The 19,109-nt window shown below is 46.3% G+C and overlaps 1 protein-coding gene across 7 annotated transcripts in view; it reads right to left on the bottom strand.

Annotated features, from left to right (window-relative positions):
* Window positions 1-2,909: 2,909 nt before the first annotated feature.
* Window positions 2,910-19,109, bottom strand: part of LOC136004252 (zinc finger homeobox protein 3-like) — a 208,134-nt gene continuing 191,934 nt past the window's right edge. For all 7 annotated transcript variants that reach the window (XM_065660586.1, XM_065660583.1, XM_065660584.1 and 4 more), the window contains 3 exons: window positions 15,204-15,306; window positions 8,471-13,834; window positions 2,910-4,652 (listed from right to left, as the gene is read on the bottom strand). In XM_065660586.1, the coding sequence (XP_065516658.1) occupies window positions 3,118-4,652; window positions 8,471-13,834; window positions 15,204-15,306 (7,002 nt within the window). In that variant the 3' untranslated portion in view covers window positions 2,910-3,117. The remainder of the gene's footprint in view (window positions 4,653-8,470; window positions 13,835-15,203; window positions 15,307-19,109) is intronic.

Genomic DNA, 19,109 nt, shown 5'->3' with positions numbered 1-19,109 from the left:
CACGGAGAATCAAAACCAAACAAGCAAACAAAATTCTATGATAGAGTAACATACAACAGTTAAATGGCAAAAAAAAAAAAAAAATAAATTCATAGAATTGCAAACAAAATAACGGAAAGCATAAACTATACAACTTCAGAATTTGAAATATGCTAATCTCAAACATGGGGAGTGTCCTGGGTTGAGCAGCAGCAGTCATTTTTCTCCTTCTTAGGAGCTAGTACAGTGCTGTGTTTTGATCTTTTGGCCTGGGAACAGTGCTGATAACGCCGATGTTTTCAGTTGCTGCTCGAATGTTTGGTCTGGCCAAGGACTTTCTGAGCCTCATGCTCTGCCGGGGAGGAGGGGAAGCTGGGAGGAAGCAGAGACAGGACACCTGACCCAAGCTAGCCAAAGAGGTATTCCATACCACAGCACGTCATGCCCAGGATGTAACGGGGAGTGACCCGGAAGGGTTGGGACTGCAGGGTTGGATGAGGTATCAGTCGGTGCTTGGCTGGGGGGAGTGGGGCGAGTTATTGGTTGGCTGGTGTTAAGGTGTTGTATTCTTTCCTCTTGTTATTTCCTTTAGCATTATTATTATTGGTGGTAGCAGTAGTGATTTGTGTTATACCTTAGTTACTGGGCTGTTCTTATCTCAACCTGTGGGAGTTGCATTCTTTTTGATTCTCCTCTCCGTCCCTCCAGAAGCAGGGGGAGGGCAAGAAGGGGGGGAGTGAGCAAAAGAGGTTTGTGGTTGGGTTTAAACCACGACAGGGAGAAATACAAGAACTTTTGTTAAAATAAAAGTTTGTTAAAACAGCAAATTCTTTTTATGTTTGTTTCCATTTTTGACACCTTATGCTACAATTGGGTACTGGTAGGAATATTAGATGGTACTCTTTTTAGTGTCATCTACTTAAAAACCAATTAAGAAAGGAATTTGCACTGTGCATTAGCCTAGTTAAAAATATGTACAACAGTTCAGGATCTAGTTGTTCATCAAACTAAAACCAAAATTCCGTAAAAATAAAAGTGTCGTTCTCTTGAATGCTCCAGTCTCTTGCAGGGTCGACGAGTGGCATCAACATGGGAAGGAGATGCTGGAGGAGGAAGGAGGAACCTGTGTTCACAGTCTTCAAAGTTCCTTTTTGAAGCAGGAGGAGGATGAAGATGATGGGGAGAAGGCTCTCGCACTTTCAGGGCAGAGGAAATGGGGGATGGTGTGGGGGTAGGGAAAGGAGATTGTTAACATTTGGCTGCACAAGTGAAACAGCATCTATGTGTCTCCAAAACCTACATTTTAGCAGCACAAAGTTTTCCTTTCAAAGTCCAGACTGTACAAGACATGTGCATCTGCACGTTCCACAAGTGGGGCACGGAACGGGACAGGGACACCAGTGCCCACCACTGGAGAGAACCTGGAAAGAGAAACCTGCCTTTTGGTGTGCTGGCTCTTTGCTAAGAGTTGTCTCTCTGCTTGCAGAAGCACAGATAACAACCTGGGTACTTTTATTTTATTTTATTTTATTTTATTTTATTTTATTTTATTTTATTTTATTTTATTTTATTTTATTTTATTTTATTTTATTTTATTCTTTATTTAAACTTAGACTTCTTTGTTTAAATCCAAAACAAATTCTCAAGTAAAAAGAATCCTTTTCGCTCATTCTGCACCAGTGGTGAAAGGGTATGTCTTTGGACATATTTAAAGCATGAATTTTCTTTAGAAAAAAAAAAGGAACAAAAACTTCTTTTAAAAGAAGGGACAGAGTGCAGCCTAATTACACAAACAGAAACAAATGCTTATAGTTTAGGAACAGAGTCTTTGAAGCATTTACAAAATGAGGAAAAGAAGAAGGGAAGAAGAAAAAGAAAGGAAAAATGGAAAAGAAGAAAAAGTGCACAAGGGTAATACACATAGGTAAATCGTATGTATACGCCTTAAAAAGTTTCAAACCGCCAACAAAAAATATTCTGCAAGGGATCCTACTGACCCCCCCCCCAAACCCTTTGAACTTCTTTCTTTAGTTTTTATAAAATAATTATGCAACCACCCTCTAAGAAACAAAGGTAGCAACCATAAGTGAAAGATTACAGGATGTGGGAATGGGGAGTAAAGGTACAAAGGGGAGAAAAGCTTAGGCGAGTCAATGGATTGCAATCTACCTGGCTAGGAATGGACAACATCAAATGAGAAGCTGTCAGCTGGACCATACAAAAGCTAAATGTACACAAAAGGGTATTTCTTTTAAATCTACCATACTGTTTCAGTTAATTTCCAATGCAACAATCTACTCAACACCAAAAATGGTCATATCTGTCATAAATACAGAAAGTCAGTTGTTTTAAAACATTTTTTGAGCTCCAAGTCCTCAACACTCTTTGTGTGGGTTTTGCTTTTATTTTCTTTTTCTGAAAAGTGGGACTGCTTAACTTTTCCCTTTGAAATTGGCTTCAGCAGAAAAGCTACTCTTAAAATCCCCAAAAAGCTAAAGCATTTTCTCTTGAATACTTTATGCCCATTTTAAATTAACAAAAAAAAAAAAAGGAAAAAAAAGAAAAAAATCCTTTTCCTGAACTAAAATGAAACAAACAAACCCCAAATGAAAGAAATTTTATATATATATCTAAAAAATTATTCTAAAAATAGAACAAAGTGTGAGCAATTGACCTGAGAATAAAAAGACATTATATTTCTTTTTTCTTTTAGCAAGCCATTGGTATCTGAATGCTAAGATAGCAAGAAATTTAAAACTGTAACAGGTGGGCTGCTTTCCCAGTGTGTGCTGGCCTCTGCTGTGCTATCAACATGGGGTGGTTGAAAAGGGACAATATACAAGGGGCTCAAGCTCCAAAGACAGTGAGGAGGCAGCACGGGCTTTTGTCTCCCAAGCCAACAGTACCTTCAAAAGGACAAATGTAACAGATTTTATTTTTCAAGTTTTATTTTATTAAAAGGAAAGGGGGAAAAAAAGTAAAACCCACCAGCATCGTTATATGGGAAAACAACCCACGCTTTTTCTTTTTTTCTTTTTTCTTTTTGGTTAGAAGCTTTGGAATTGCAGTTAGTATATTTTTGAAATTGGTTTGTTATTAACTTTATTTAAATTAATTTTCATTGTTCATCTTCAAAGCTTACAATCTGAAGGTGCCCATTCCTATGCTAGCTAGACCACTGTCCTTAGGGCATCCGGGGTCCCGGGGCCCCTCCGCCGGGCTCTCCAGTCCATCTGACTTTTGGCTAAGATCTGCTTCAGACTCCTCCAAGTAGTCATCTGTTGGCATAGAGGGCTGAACCCCTGAGGTTCTGCATGAACTTGAGGTAACCGTTGAAAATGAGGGGACAGGAAGGAAAGGCGGCAGCGGAGGCTTCGCTGGTGGGGCCTGGGGTGCTGCTGGGGGCCAGGGCCTTCTGGTGGCATGGGGGGAAGCTGGAGGGGGCCGGGGGGGCAGGGGGCTCTCATTTGAGTGAGCGGCCGACTGCGAGGTAGATGCGGTGCTGGGGTTGGGGGGGCAGGCAGAGTGAGGTAATAGACTAGGGTGCTCTTTGGCATTTCTTGATGCTCTTGTGATTGTTCGGTGTTTGTGCGGGGCTGACTCGAGATGCTTACTGAGGCTTTCGTCCCCACACACCGTGCTCTCGCACGCCACACACTGGTGCAAGCCGCTGCCCTGGCTGCTGCTGGTGGGCACGTGAAGCACCATCTCTTGCAGGTCAGCCATGGACTGGCCGAAGAAGCAGAGGGACTTCAGGTGGTCGCTGGCCGCCTCCTGGTCGCTGAAGCCCACCTGGCACTTGAGGCAGAGCATCTTGTACCGCACCTTTGGTACGATGAAGGGGTCGCTGAGGGAGTCTGTGCCCTTGCCTTCTGCTTCGGGCTCTTCTTGGGGGTTGAGCAGGAGGGGGGACACCTCGCGGGGTGTGTTCTTCTGCTCTTCTTGCTTGGGGGGTTCTTTGGCAGGGTCTTTGTCAGGGGTGGCAGCCCCCGCGGGGACGAGGGTTTGGCTTCCTTTGGGATGCTGTGCTTTCTGCGCCTGCCGCTGCTGCTGCAATGCCTCCTGCAGACTCTGCTGGTATTGGTGGTACTGCTGCAGCAGGGAGCTGGGGGACAGCCCCAGCAGTGCCTGCGACGGCACGGGGCTGTAGGGGAAGAGCCCCTCCATCCCGTACATGGGCTGCAGGTACCTGCTCTGCAGGGCACCAGGGATCTGTGGGGCGTAGTAGGAAGAAAAGCTGGGGACAAAGTAGGGAAGGAACTGGCTTGTCAGCAAGGTGGTGGGGTCTGAATTCAGGGCGGCCTGCAGTGCCTGGAGCTGGGTGGGCTCCATGGTGTACTCCATGGCAGGTAGTGGGGCTGAGAGGGCAACCGCTGGTGCCTCCCCCTTCTTCTTGGGCCCTGGCAGGAGGTCCCCCTTCCCCTTGGGTGCTTTCTCCTCTTTTGCCTTCTCGTTCTCCTTCTCCTTGCACTGTGGCAGGGGTGGCTGCTGCTGCTGCTGCAGGGTTGTTGCCAGTGGCTGCTGTGAGGCCACGATTGCTGTAGCTTGTGCCGGGGTGGATGAGCTCAGCAAGGCTGGGGGCTGCTTATTTGGTAATGCAGAGGTGGGGATGCTGGGAGAAGGGACACTTGTGCTGGGCAGGCTCATCAGGTTGGGTTTGGGAGAAGTTAAAGCTGCAAGAAGGAGGAGAGAGAGGTGAGGACAGGCAGAAAGCACAAGGTGGGGTGACTCCAGGTCCCCCCACAGCCACCCCTGCACCTCCGTCTCCTCTGCGCAAGGGCAGCGACTGGCTGGACCTCCTGTGCCGCAGCAGTGCAGATCAGAGAGCCTGTCCACCTCTCCCTCTGGGACAACCACTCCTCTCCCTGCAGCCCTGTGCCAAGGAGATGTGCTTCAACAGCCCCCATCACCAGCAGCACCAAATGCAGTGTCTGCCAGGGACACCCACCACCTGCATGGGATGCTCAGCAGAGCTGTTGATTTACTGACCCCTCTGAAATTCCTGAATGATTAACAGCTGATGTCAGGGATGGGCACTTTTCCTACATCTGCACTAACCGGTATTCAGACATCCCCCAGGGCATGAACATCATGTTTTGGGTGGAACTGCAAGGGTCATGATGCTTCCTCACAAAGGAGATGGATTAATGGTGCAATGTGAAGTCCACTCATCTTCCCAACATCAGGAATAGGAAGGGAAGCATGCCAGCAGGTCAATCCTGTTAACAGGGTAGGCAGTGATTCCTGGCAGGGAAATTCATCTGCTACAGGGCTCCTTTGCCTTGCAAAGGCAGTGTAAAGGGACTCAAACACAGGTAGGGGCTGGGGCCAATGGCACAGATGCCAAGACACACATGCTCCTCAGGTTTCTGGACACTGAACCCTAGACTGCTACCTGCACAGTTGCATCACAAGAGCCTGTCACTTAACCATGCCCTGTAAAGCTGGTGTAGCCCAGAAGGAATCCAAACTTCTCAACATACAGCACAGGAATCATTTTCTTGCAGCATCATGCTCCAAGTAGTAGCTAGAAGCTAAGGGGAGCAAAGCACTCTCCAAAGCCTGGCTGCACTACACCTGGGTATGAAAAGCTCATTTGTCTACAGTGCTGCATTCACCCCCCCCAGCGCTGCCCTCCCAAGCAAGGGCAGGAGAGAAGGGCACTGCAGTCTTCAGGGGTCAGCCTGGTGAAGAAGCTGGAGGAGAGCTGGGAGGAGGGCAGCCAAGAGCCAAGAGTTCAGCCATGGCTGATGCAAAGCCCTTCAGAAATCTGTATCTGCTCCTGATGCAATATCAAGACAATGGTGATTTGTGAAGGTATGAAGTGAGCCTCCACACAGCAGCCTTACAGATTTCAGATAAGGGCATATTATGGATAGATGCCATTGAAACTGATGTTCCCTAGCTGAATGCTCCCAGAGAGGTTCAAGTGTGGGAGCAGCAGCTAATTCATAACATTCCTGGATGCGCAGCCTTATCTGCTTTGACAGGCTTTGAGCCAAAATGGCCTGACCTTTGGAGCTTTATCTGAAGGCCGCAAACAGTCTGTTTGACTTTCTAAATAGCTTAGTCCTATCTAGGCAGTCATTGATTGCTTTTAACATTCATAGTACGTAGCCCCGTCTCCCCAGGACACATACTGGTCTTTGGAGAAAAATAAAAGCAACAATATAAATTGAAGTGCAAAAAAGTAATTTTAGATCTTGTTATAAATTTGGGGTACTAAGTAAACAGCACAGAGCTGTCTGCAATAGGCTGACAATACAATTTGCCAAAGAGATTCTCTTGGCCTAGTTCTGGCCTCTGAAACAAGATCTTCAGCAAGAACAGAAGTATTGCATGAAGAAGTCCTGGCACTGAAAGATGCCCTTGGGGCATGTAGCTAAGACTAGACTCAAAGAGCAGAAATAGGCAGCAGCCCTGAACAGAAGAATTTCTAACAGCAACTGTTTTTTAAAAATGGTTTAATTACAATGACCTATCCCTCAACTACAGTCAAGAATAATTTTACTTTTGCTTTGGGGGTCATGGGAAGAGTTCTGTAACTATGTGAAAAGCATCACAGAGGCCCTCATTCCCAGCAGAAAGCTTTTCCAGAGTCCAGGAAAACTCACTGTGATGTTTTCTGCTCTCTGACAGGTCCTTCTGACATGGACATCAGCAACCATGCCACAAGGTAATCCCCACTGCTGCTCTTGTGGAAAAAAGGACCTTAACTTCAAGAGAGTGGTTCATCTTTGGAAAGGCCAAAAGCCCACAAAATACAGTGAGATTTAACTCCTTCATTTGTCAACAGAAGATATTTCAGAGACAAGCAGCAATGGAGATAAAGGTGAACACAGCCACTTCCAAGGGGAGAGAAAGATGCCCATTTTGAGTCATGGGTCTAGTGCTCTCTTTAGGGTGTTACAGCCAGTGTCACTGCAACCACAGACACACTTCAGGTGCTAGTGATGAAATTTACAGTGAGCAGCTCTGTAGCCAGTCCTGCTGCAAATGCCAGATGAGGTGCTCAAGCTCCACACAGAGGCTCACACTGGCTACTATCCTTTTGCATAAGGATTTGATTTGCTTATCCAAAGATTTACCTCCTGGATGATAAAAGAAGATGGTGATTTTATTAACATGATACAACCCTGTTACTTGGAAGCATCTGCACTGAGTTTTTCAATTTGTTGAAAAAAGAACTTCAGAGTCAGTCTGCCGAATAAAAAGCATCAGAAAATGTTTTTGTAGACTGATAGCACACTGGTTTCTGATTAAGAAGCCAGGAAGATGCTCAGATCCTATTTAGGGTTCACACTATTGATTACAACTCATCATTAGCCAATCAGTTCAGTACAATAAGAGAAAGTTATAATTTCTGGACACTGTTTAATAGTGGCAGACCTGTACTGCTGCAGAGCAGAAAACAAGGATGCACAGTGTCATCAAGTGTAACCATACCAGTGCCATGGGCTTTCCAGCCCAAGACAGTATCAGCCTGTTGCGGAGACAAGACACTGGAATCAGTTCTTGGGATATCTCCATAAATGCAGAGCAGCCCTGGTGAAAGTTAACTTGAAGTAAAGAGGGAAGTCTTCCAAGTGAAAGCAAGCCTCAGAGAGAATATCGATTACTCTGTTATGAGTGGGAATTCAGATACAGGCATGTCCCTGGGATACCACAGATGTAGCAGGAGTGAAACAAAGCCCTTGGATCAAGTTTTTTAGGCCACTGCTAGTCTACTGAGTAGTATCTTCCACTGCCAGTGTTTGCAGATCTTATACCCTTCACCCATCCACCAGGTACAAGGAAAAGGCACATCCTCAAAAAAACAAAGTCCGGTATCTGGTACTGGTCCACCCAAAGGACTGTACCAAATTTCATAAAAATATGTAGTATTGTTGAGAAAAATGGTACTAAAATACAAAGTAGATTTATCCCACTGCTGTTTGTTGAGAAGGTACTTTCAGATTTTACCAAGACATTACTCAAAAACCAACCCACAGCTGCACTGGGATTAGTTCTGGAGGTCACTATAGGGATGCTACATTGTTACATGAAGATGCTCCAGGAGTCTGTCACCAGTGCCACCAGGCACGTCACACTTTTCCCTAGAAACAGTTCACAATTAGTGAAAATTTGGGATGGCACTACATAAACAGAATTTAATAGCAAAAGGAAAGGTATAATGAACAACGCACTCAGCACATTACTCCTTTTACTGTTCCATTTGATAAATCCTTTATTCTTCATTTCTTCAAAAGTGCTTCAGAATTTTCAGTGTATGCTAAGGAAACAGATATACACATCTTGCTCTATTTCAGACTTAGCTGGAAAACCCACATTCAGGAATTAAAGATAAAATACCTATTGCTCATTTGATGTCAAGTAAACATGCTCTACTAAAGGGCCAGTATCAGTCATTCCTCAAGGGAACATCTGCTTGTGCTAAAGATGCGTCAAGTTAAGCTGTGCGTCTGAGCAGTGTGATAATATCCATACCCACCTGTGTTGGATGTACTGGAGCCTGGTAAGGATGGGCTGTTGAGGCCTGGAAGCAAGACTGGAGGGATGCCCTGTAGTGCTGGGTATGCAACAGGAAGGTTAAGAGCTTGCAGAGGTGTCTTATCAAACATGCCTTGCTGTTGTTGAGCTGCCAGACCAAGAAGATCGTTGACTTTTTTGATCCAGTCCAGCTCCTGCTGAGCCATCAACTGACCTACAGTAGCTGGGTCAAAATACTCCTTTTCTTTATCCAACTGGCTTCCAATGGTTTCTTTAACTTTGGAGATATGCTGTTGAGAGAAGACATGGTCACGTACAGATAGTCGAGCACTGTACTTGATGCCACACAAAGTGCACTCTGTTTTGGGTCCCTCATAACTTGTTTGGTTTATAACAAAATGCTTGGCCATGCTGAATTTGGACTTCTTCTCCTTTGCCCTAGCATTCTGGAACCAGACCTGAACAACTCTCTTTGGCAGTCCAATGTCATTGCCCAGGACCTCACACTCCAGCATGGTAGGTGTTCTGTAGTCATTAAAGCATGACTTAAGAACTTTTAGCTGGAGATTAGTCATCTGAGTGCGAAAGCGTTTCTGTCCGGGACAATCCCCATTCTCTCTAGACTTGCTGGATGAACCACTTGCACCAGGGCTGGGTGAGCAGGGATCTGCAAGGCTGGATGTTTCACTATAGTCCACAGTACCTTCATTATCATACTCTTTGCTGTAAAAGCTAGGAGCTGGGCTGACCAGGCCAGAAGACAGATGATCTTCATATTCAGACATTGCTATCATAGCAGTTTTTGCCAGACCCTCACTGGGTCTCGATGTTGATTTGGTTTCAGTTGCAATCCCTGTAGCACTATTGTTGTCTGCATTCCCTTCATCTCCTGTTGTAGTGTCTGTGATTGCAGTGTTGACAGAGGAGCAGTCATCATTGTCCAGCTTTGTTTGGTCAAAGCTCAGATTGACTGAGCACATGGAGGGATTCTCAAAGTCTTCTATCCCTTCCACCTTAATGGAGGATGGACTCAGCAGCATTTGAGGTGACAGTTCCATGCTCTTGTTCACTGGGGAGAGAAGAACACTCTGTCCATCACTGCTCGTTGGTGGCATGTGGGAAAAGCTTGCTCCATCAAAGATGTCCCCCTTCATTTGCAGTCCCCCATCACAATCTAAAAGCATAGCAGACAATGTCAAGTTGTATCCCGCTCTCTCGGCCTCATGCCAGTGACGAGATCGGATATGAGCTTCCAGAGCTGTCTTTGCTTTAAAGAGAGCTCGGCAGAAGGGACACCGTCTATGGGCTTGGGCAGGCCCTATGGCTCTGAAATGCCCCTTCTTTTCCCGTGCACGGGTGTTCTGAAACCAAACTTGCACCACGCGTTTCTTTAAGCCCACTTCATGTGCAATGTGATCCAACATTTTCCGCGTTGGGTTAGAGTCAAGTAAGTATTTCTGATAAAGAATTTCCAGCTGCTCTGGGGTAATGGTAGTCCTTAGACGTTTATCCCTTTGTGGTTCTTCTCCCCCAGTCCCACTGTCTTTTTCTCCAGGGCTTGCACTGGCCTTTTCCTCCAGCTTTCTCTTCAGTGTGTTCATTGCAGATGCTGGAGTTGATAGTGAAGTGGCTGAACTTGCTGGAATCTGTGGTAATGTCCCAGATAGCAGCTGGCTTGCAAGTAGTGGATTACTGGGATCAAAAAACATGAATGGCATATCCAGCGTTCTGTCCAGGAATGGAGGGTGGATAAACTGGTTCTGTGCACTCAGAAAATGAAGCTGCTGATGCTCCTGCCAATGCTCAAAGGAGGGAAATGCCAGCTTGCACTGGTCACACTGGTATGGGATTAGCTGTTGAGGGGTGGACGTGTGAATTGACTGTAACAAAGAGCACTGAGGGGGTTGAGGAGGGGGAGGTGGCTTTTGCAATGAAGAGGGGGAGGATAACTGTGAAATCTTTTGGTGTGCTGAACTTGTCTTTTGTTCTTCTTGGTCTTGTTGCTGATGAGACTCTTGCTTTGGTTGCACTTGCTTCTCTTGAGTTTGGTTTTGCTGTGTACTTGGAGGTTCAGATTGCTTTGGTTTCTCTTCTGTAGGTTCTACTTTAGAACTATAGGTGGAGGAATCATCTGCCTCTGCTGTGAGATGCAGACAAGCTGAGGAGGTTGCACTGACTGTAGATATAGGTGTGTTGTAAGCTTGTGAGGGCATTGGTGTGCTGCAGGAGGAACTGGTTGGAGTCAAAAGCTCCACTGCATCCATAGAGTCTTCATTCTGGCTATCATCCTGTCCATCCTCATCCTCACCTTTGTAACAAAGCTTTTTCTGGTGTTTAATGAGATCAAAAATGCACTGAAAGACTAGACTGCACTTTTTGCATTGGTAGTTCAAGTTGCTTGTTCTAATATACCTGTCATTTGTAAGCTCCTGTCGTTCCCCATCTTTGCCTTCTCCCTGATTCTCATAGTTTTTCCTAGCCTTTTGACGGGCATTCTGGAACCACACCACTATAACACGTGTTGGGAGGTTCAGCAAGTTAGAAAGCTGCTCAAGTTCATCATCCTTTGGATAAGCATTGGCATCAAAAAAGTCCTGCAGGACTCTCAGTTGGTAGTCAGTAAAGCGTGTCCGGGAGGACCGTTTGCTTCCCCAGTACTTCTGCTTTTGAGGTTCTGGAGGAGGCTGTGAGTCTATCTTCAGTTCTTCCAGGCTGGTAATGGGAGGATTACTGAAGTTGTATGGTGAATCCTTGCTGTGCTGGCGTTCTTTGAAAAGAGTGTTCCTGAACCAGTGCTTGATCACTTTCTGGGGCAATCCAGATTTGTCCGCCATCTCTTTGATCTGTTCCTCACTTGGGGAATTGTTTATATCAAAATACTGCCGAAGGACTCTGAGTTGGTCATCGGTGATCCGTGTCCGTGGCCTCTTGTTCTGCTGCTGCTGAAGAAGGCTAGAGTTGACTTGATGTTGGTACAACTGGGCCAAATCAGCAGACAGAGGGTCTACAGGACCCAGCTGGGGTGGCAGCTGTGCAGGTAACATCTGTAGTGGCATGGTTTGCATCATCAGTGGTGAAAAGATGGGGAGCTCCATTGACATGGAGAACTGGGTGAGTGGCACAGACGGCTGGGCTGGTGCAATCATAGGAGAGGCAATTGGTGCGGCAGAAGTAGGGATGGTAGGAGTAGAAGATGGCTGAGGAGGTGCTGGAGGGAGCGGAGGTGGTGGCGGAGGCTCTGGGGTCTGAGGCGGGTACAGTTTGTCATAGTGTTCTCTGTATTGTTTGGCAAATCTCTCTAACTGCTTAAAGGGAAAGTAATGTTGGTGAACATGCTCTTGGTGGCTCTTCAGGATGAGGGTGTTTGAAAAAAACTTGCCGCACATATCACACTCAAGCTTTTCCAAATTCTCACCTTGCTCTGTCTTCCCGTTTTTCTTCTGCACCTTCTGCTTGTTCTCGTTATACTGAATGACAAGCTCAAAGCCAAAGTTTTCCAGCAAGGCTTTTGTGGCATTCCCTCTTGCATCAGAGGCAATACGCAGCGGCAGTAAGGAGGGCTCCAAACTACCCCCCGGTACAAAGTCCTTCTTTTCTTTGGGCTTTAAATTATCAGGCAGAGACTCTTTAGATGCTACATTACTGTCTCCCCTCTCTGCACTTTCCCTTTCCCATGGGGTTTCTTTTTCTTTCTCTTTCACTATGGATTTATTCTTCTTCTCAGGGTTCTGGCTCTGCTGTATAAGGACGGAGTGAGGTTGTGACAAGGAGAGCTGGCCTTGCTGCTGCTGTAAGAGCTGTGGATGGCTCTGCTGAGGGATCTGAACTTGAGCCTTCAGGTCCTCCAGTAAACTTGGACCTGTAACAGTCAATGTCAGCGCACCACTAGTGACAGGCAAACTAACTTCTGGATTGAGCTGGAACTCAGCATTAGGGATGTAGAAAGGAAACAAAAGATGCTGCTGTTGCTGAAGCTGCAGAAGGGTCTCAGTGGTCATCGGAAAGTGCAGCAAAAGTGCTGGGTTGAAGAGCTGAGACTGCAAGAAAGCAGCCTGCTGCTGCAGTTCTTGTTGCAGATGGGCCTGGACTTGGGCCTGGGTCTGGGCCAAGGTTTGAGCTTGCTGCTGCTTCTGCTGCTGCTGCTTCTGCTGCTGCTTCTGCTGCTGCTGCTGTCTGAATGCAATCATGTCTGCCAGCTTCTTTTGGTTTACCTTTTTGGGCTCTGAAGGGGAGGAGATACTAGTGCTTACAGGGTTACCTAAAGGAGGAATTCTCACATTGTCGCTGCATACCTGGTTGGTCAGGCTAGGAATGGGAGCTGTGCCCGAATTACTTGTGTTGGTGGTTGTAAAAGTATTACTGTTGGTAGTGTTCACTGGACTTGGCCTGGATGAACCCAAAGAGAGACTGCTGCTGCTGCTGTTGCCAGTTCTGTTACTGCTGCCACTGCCCCCAGCCGCTTCCAGCTTGGCAGCGTGAGCCTTGGTTCGGTGCAGGACAGACCTCAAGTGGATCTCCAAGGTTGAGCTCTGACTGTAGGCCATGTTGCAGGCGTTACACTTAAAAGGTTTGTTGTCTGGGCTGCTGGTTGGTTCGGGCTGCCCAGTAGCAGACTCTTGGAGGGCTCTTTTCAGTTTATGCAGGTGAGAAACTGAATTGTAATGGACCAGGAGAATGTTCTTTTGCGTGAAAGACTCCTTGCAGACTGTGCATTTGTAAGGGCGAGATGGATCTAGGAATTTCTCCATAGTGAAGTTCGGGCCCTTTCTGAAGGGTAAGGCCCTTTTTGGTTCTGAGCCAGAATCCTCTTGCACTGACCCCGAATCACCACCTGTTGGGCTCTGCTTATCTTCCAAGTCACTTTCCTCCTCCTTATCTTCCTCTTCTGTGAGCGAAGGATCTCCCATCACAAGGAGGTCTCCATTGACCAAGAGACCACCATATAGCTGCTGAATGTCAGCCTCACTCAGATCCAGATGGCTGGTTTCCAGGTGCTTCTTCAGGGCCTGGAAGGTTCGGAAGCTGTGCTGGCAGAGGCAGTACATGGTGGATGCCCGGATGGCATGGTACTGGGAATGGACCTGCAGCTTCTCAATGGCTTTGAATGCCAGGCTGCACTGGTTACAGCGGTACTTGTAGACATGGCGATCAGACACTGGCAGCTGAGGCCGCTTTGCGTGAACCTTGTTGAAGTGTGTCTGAAGAGCTGCCGAGCTCTTGAACACCTGGTTGCAGCCTTTCTTCCAGCAGAGGAAGCCAGAGTCCTCCCTGGCAGAACCAGGATTGGCTGGAACCAGCTTGGGATCTCCGCTGTGCTCTGTGATGTCAGATGGCAGAAGACTCTTTCCCAAGTCCTCAGACATCTCTGTGAAAACAGAATTGGAGCAAATCTGACTACACCAGCACACTGGGGAAGATCAACACCCTTTTTTTTGTCCCTAATATGCCCATGTTTTCTCTCTGCAAGACAATAGGTATTTCTAACACTTCTCTATATTTATTCATTTATTTTAATACCAGTCCATTACCCTCATCATGGCCCATTGCATAAACCTACACAATTTACTTTACTTTGCCCACTTTGAATATATGGAAATTGTTCACACACACACATTTTCTTAGTGCATTTATCACCTTTAATTCTTCCTTTTAAGTGAAGGCCATTCATCCACCTGTGTGTCTTTGCTGTTTTACTTTGATGTCCTGCCTATTTTCCAATAAGAAAGTTCATCAAACTGAATGTAGTAGAGTCTTGGTCCTACCAAAGCTAGAAACAACAGGAATGAAATTTGGGTCCTTTTGGCAGCAGTTCAAAGGGTGATGTTTGGGGGAGGATGGGAGAAGAAGGAACAAGCACTGAGTGCCACTTATCTGGGGTCAAAGAGCACGGTCCTGTCAGAAAAGACAGCATGATATGGGTAGAGGCCAAAACAGGGATCCCCTTGCCCAGGGCAGCATTAGCTACCCTAGCTATGCCAGTGCTGCCCCACCAGCATTGCTGCCTCAGGGCTGTCTGTCTGAAAGGAAATGGCATCTGTCTTAATTCCCTGATTCCTTACAGACTTTCCAGGAGGGCACAGAAGGAAGACCATCATTGCTTCCTTCCCAGGGCTGAGATCAGACTCTTCTGCCCATGCAGAACTATGTTCTTGGGGTGTTCTCATATCATACAACAAAGCCAGGACTGAATAGCCATGGATTTACAGCCATGCCTTCATAATGCAACGTGGCAATGGAAAAAGGCTGAGATTTGGTCTGGAGAAGGACTTCAGCAGCTCAAAGCTCCCCAGACTGTATGCCCAGCATCCATACTTGATCTGTGATGGCAGTGGAGCAGGCACAGTAGAGGTGGTAGCAGTCTACAGCCAGCAGCTGCAATCTTTGGCATTTCTCTACCAATTCCCTCAGCCCTCCAGCACCTCTACTTTCCATCACTCACACTTGGTCTTTTCCTTTGCAAGGATTCAACACCACTTCCACGTGAATGGCCACAGTGGTGAGCTGTGCTCCTCAGTTCTGAGCTGCCCTGCCATGGGGACACCCGGGACACCAGCCTGTTTGTGGCACAGATGAAGGGAGATGGCCCTGCTGGGCACCATCTGACTTCAGTTCTTGGGAGACAACTGGGCACATGGAGCTCACCCATGTGGAGATGTCCCCAGATACAGCCCCTGACCAGGTGATGGAAGCTGGGGGAGTGGTGGGACCTGTGGATCTCAGTGACCTTCACTCACCAGGCTGCTTCCCCAGCTCCTCCACAGCAGTGTTCCCATCTTTCTCTGGAGCATCTGCTGGGAGAAACATGCTGCTGGGCATCATCGCCTCAGGTGTTGCCACCTGGAGACAAAGAAGAAAGGATATGTGAAGGAAAGAGAAACACAGGAAAATATTTTATACATCTTCAGTGGCAAAATTAGACACCAGTATTGTAAAGTCAGAGGTGTCACTTTTCATAGCTCACTGAAGACTCATATTTATTAGACAAAGCTCACATCAGTCAAAAGTGTTTCTACAGTTATATTCTGGACATAATTAGAAGTGCACGCTTGAAGAATAATCTTATTATTAATATTTTTCCTTTATGTAGAATTCAGACTTTGATCACTGACAATGTTTTGTCATGGGCTGTGAAACTTCTTGTGCAACCAATTAGGTAGATAAATTGAAAGGCCCACCTTAAGCTGCTGAAAACATAATGAGTCCCCTAATTAAATCATACCTCATAAAGTACACCGTAATCTTGAACTAGGGAGCATTGCAGCAGTGTTTTCAAAGTGTACTGATGCAGGAAAAGGAAGGGCATGAGAAAGAAAAGTACAAATAAGGAGAGAGGTGACAAAGGAAAGGATGAATAAGGGAAGAGTAGAAAGAAAGCAAATAGTCTGCAAACTAGAAAGCTTTTGGTAAACCTTTCCTTGCTCTGACTGATGTGTTTCCTTCACCTCTCTTCAAGTGTTTGTCTATAACCTGCACCACCATAACCAGCGCAGTGCTTGAACACCAACAGTTTTAAAGAGCTGGAGAGTTTGCATGCTTCAACTGGAGATGATCTTTGAAAGAGTCAAATGCACACACTCATCTTTTTCTGGAAAACTGCTTCTTTGGATGTACCCAGTCACACACAGAACATACAAACTACTTCACTAGCAATTTGCACATGGTTGGCATTGGACACAGGACAACACATACCCTTCTGAACATCTAGACCAGTACCTTGCACCACCTGAAAAGCTGCCTACAGCCCTTCTCCCAGAGCAGCAACTGGGCAGACAGACCCACATCACTGCCACTGTGCCATATTCCAGCACATGGCTGCCAGCACTGGTTAGATGCATGTGGCAAGTGAAGACATCTCTACAGCTCAGAGCAGCTGCACACCTCACCCTACTGATGGTCAGGGATCACTGCCCTTTCACCAGGGCTGTGGTACCTGAAGGAATAGAAACCAACATTGAGTTGCAATGCTTGTGGTGCTTCTGCTCCCAGCTTTTGACTGCTGGGAAAGTGAGGCATAAACAAACATTCCTAGATGTGTATGTTTCCTAGCAAAACACATCTCTCCATCCTTCTGTCAGATACTAAGAACCTTGGGCTTCAGAAGAGAGTGAGGCTGTTATCTGCACACCATGTATCTTGTTTTCTGCAAAATCAAGGACCACAAGGCTCTGACTGAACTGCATGAGGTATTAGAAAATCTGTAGTGAAGCTGAAGGTAAACCTATGTGCAGGACATGAAATCTTCCTTGACACATGTCAAATCCAAGCAAACGCAGACTAGACCTTGGCTTCTCTAAGTGAATGGAAGCAAAAACAGTCCATGAAAAACCTCAGAAACAAATGTTGGTGTATGAGGGGCTGCAGCCATCCAACCCATGCTGGGGAGGGGTGCTGAGCTCCATCCTTTACTGGGGCAGCCGGTGCATGGGGGCTAGTGCCAGGTCCCACCGGTGTCTGCAGGAAGGGCAGCTGACCCTGATAAATCACCGGGAGGGAAGCTGAGTACACATATTCATTCCACCTTTAAGCAGGAGTATCTGACAGCTGTGGATGGTGGGTCGGGAGACATGAAAGGTCACCAGTTAATTCCCGGTAGCAGGGCTTGGAGGAGGGGGATGAACAGGGACGCCAAGGGGGTAAGGCAAGAAGGAGCTGTCCCTCTCAGCTTTGTCAGCAGGGAGGGCACTTTCCTAGGATCTTTAGGAATTAAAAAAAAATAAATCAGGATAAATTAAAAAGAAAACCACAACAGAGTAGAAAAAGAATAAAATTATCTAACACCTAAGCTGCACATCATTATAGAAACTGGGCTTTTTATACATATTACAGTAAGGCAGCCAACCCCACTACCACACTCAGTATGACAGATCAGTAATTATTTTCATACACTTTAATTAGAAAAACTCAAAAGGCTATGAATAATGGAGAAGAGAGACTTTTGCACTTGAAAGGTTGAAGTCAATCAAGTGTGAATGACAGCAAAAAAGAAAAAAAAAGACACCCATTCATCAGGCTTCTGTTGTCTCACCATGTCTTTAATCATAATTCCTGATTGGGATTCAAGAAGGCAGTAAGCAGCAGTTATTTGTCTGCCTTCACCTTCCGTCAATTAACTCTCCCCGAAATATAATCAACCTCACATGCTCTTCTGCATCTTAATCTGGGGCTACAAATCAGTAAGACCTGCCCTATATGTTTAAGTAATTAGCTGTATCTACCTGCATGTCCAAGCCATAGTTCTTAACCTACTTCTACCCCTCCCACCCCAATAAAAAAAGGGGAAAAAAAAAAAAGGTGGGAAGAAAAAAAGAGGCTGATGTGCACTGAATTGCTACAGGCACAAAATCCCAAAAGGCAAGCAGAAAAAGCTTGGAAAAAAGCGAAGGAAACTGGACATGGATATAGAGCAACTGCAGGCAGTCCAGCCAGCCACACAGAACTGACCCTGGGAAGCAAAACCTTGAAAATAAAGCACTGGTCTTGCTTCAGCAACTAGACCACTCCTCTACCTGCTCAGCACCATTCAGGCTTCTTCTCAAACTGCCACTGTTCAGGGCAGGACCACTCCGTCTCTTCATCCCCATGAACACTCCCAATCATGTAGTACAAACAGAAATGGTGACAAGAGGCTGCTGCATGTCTCAAATTGTTTTGCATTTACATTGAATTCCAGATTGCTCATTTTGAACTATTTGTCCTTTTACACTTCAAACCCATCTGTGGATACACCATTTCCTTGTACATGCAGAAAATGCCTTGTACATTGTGGCTGGTTTTAATATAAACAAATGCTGGGAGTACCAAGGGGCAGGAAGGCTTAGTAGTCCACGGCCACCTGACAGATAAACGAGGAGCAGTGCTCTGCAACACAGCATTTCCTACTTCAGATGTATATAAATGGCATTAACTGTTCTGGTGATAGAGGGGAACATGTTTATCTCGAGCACAACCTGTGTTATTGCATGTGGTTTTTCAATGCTCTCTACCTCCTTCTCACCTGAGCAGGCAACACCTGGCATGAAATCCTGGCATCCATCCGTGGTGCTGCTTAGTACCTTGTCGTGGTTTAAACAAAGTCACCCATAAATCACACAGTCACTGTCTCACTCCCCCCCTTCTTGCCCTACCCCTACTCCCGGAGGGACGGAGAGGAGAATCGAAAAGAATGTAACTCCCACGGGTTGAGATAAGAACAGTTTAGTAACTAAGGTATAACACAAATCATTACTGCTACCACCAATAATAATAATGATAAAGGAAATAACAAGAGGAAAGAATACAACACCTCAACACCAGCCGGCTGATAACTCGCCCCCCTCCCCCCCCCAACCAAGCACCAACTGATACCTCGTCCAACCCTGCAGTGAATTAGCCCTTCCGGGGTAACTCTCCGTTACATCCTGGGCATGACGTGCTGTGGTATGAAATACCTCTTTGGCTAGCTTGGGTCAGGCGTCCTGTCTCTGCTTCCTGCTGGCTTCCCCTCGTCCCCAGCAGAGCATGAGACTCACAAAGTCCTTAATCAGACCAAACATTTGAGTTATCAGCTCTGTTCCCAGGCCTAAAGTCAAAACACAGTGTTGCACCAACTACTAAGAGAGAGAAAAATGACTGCTACTGCTGAACCCAGGACAACCTCCATC

This window comes from Lathamus discolor, chromosome W (assembly GCF_037157495.1).
Source record: "Lathamus discolor isolate bLatDis1 chromosome W, bLatDis1.hap1, whole genome shotgun sequence".
NCBI classification, from domain to species: Eukaryota; Metazoa; Chordata; class Aves; order Psittaciformes; family Psittacidae; genus Lathamus; species Lathamus discolor.
Note: the sequence above shows the minus strand (reverse complement) of the source record. Positions and strands in the feature narration are given on the sequence as shown.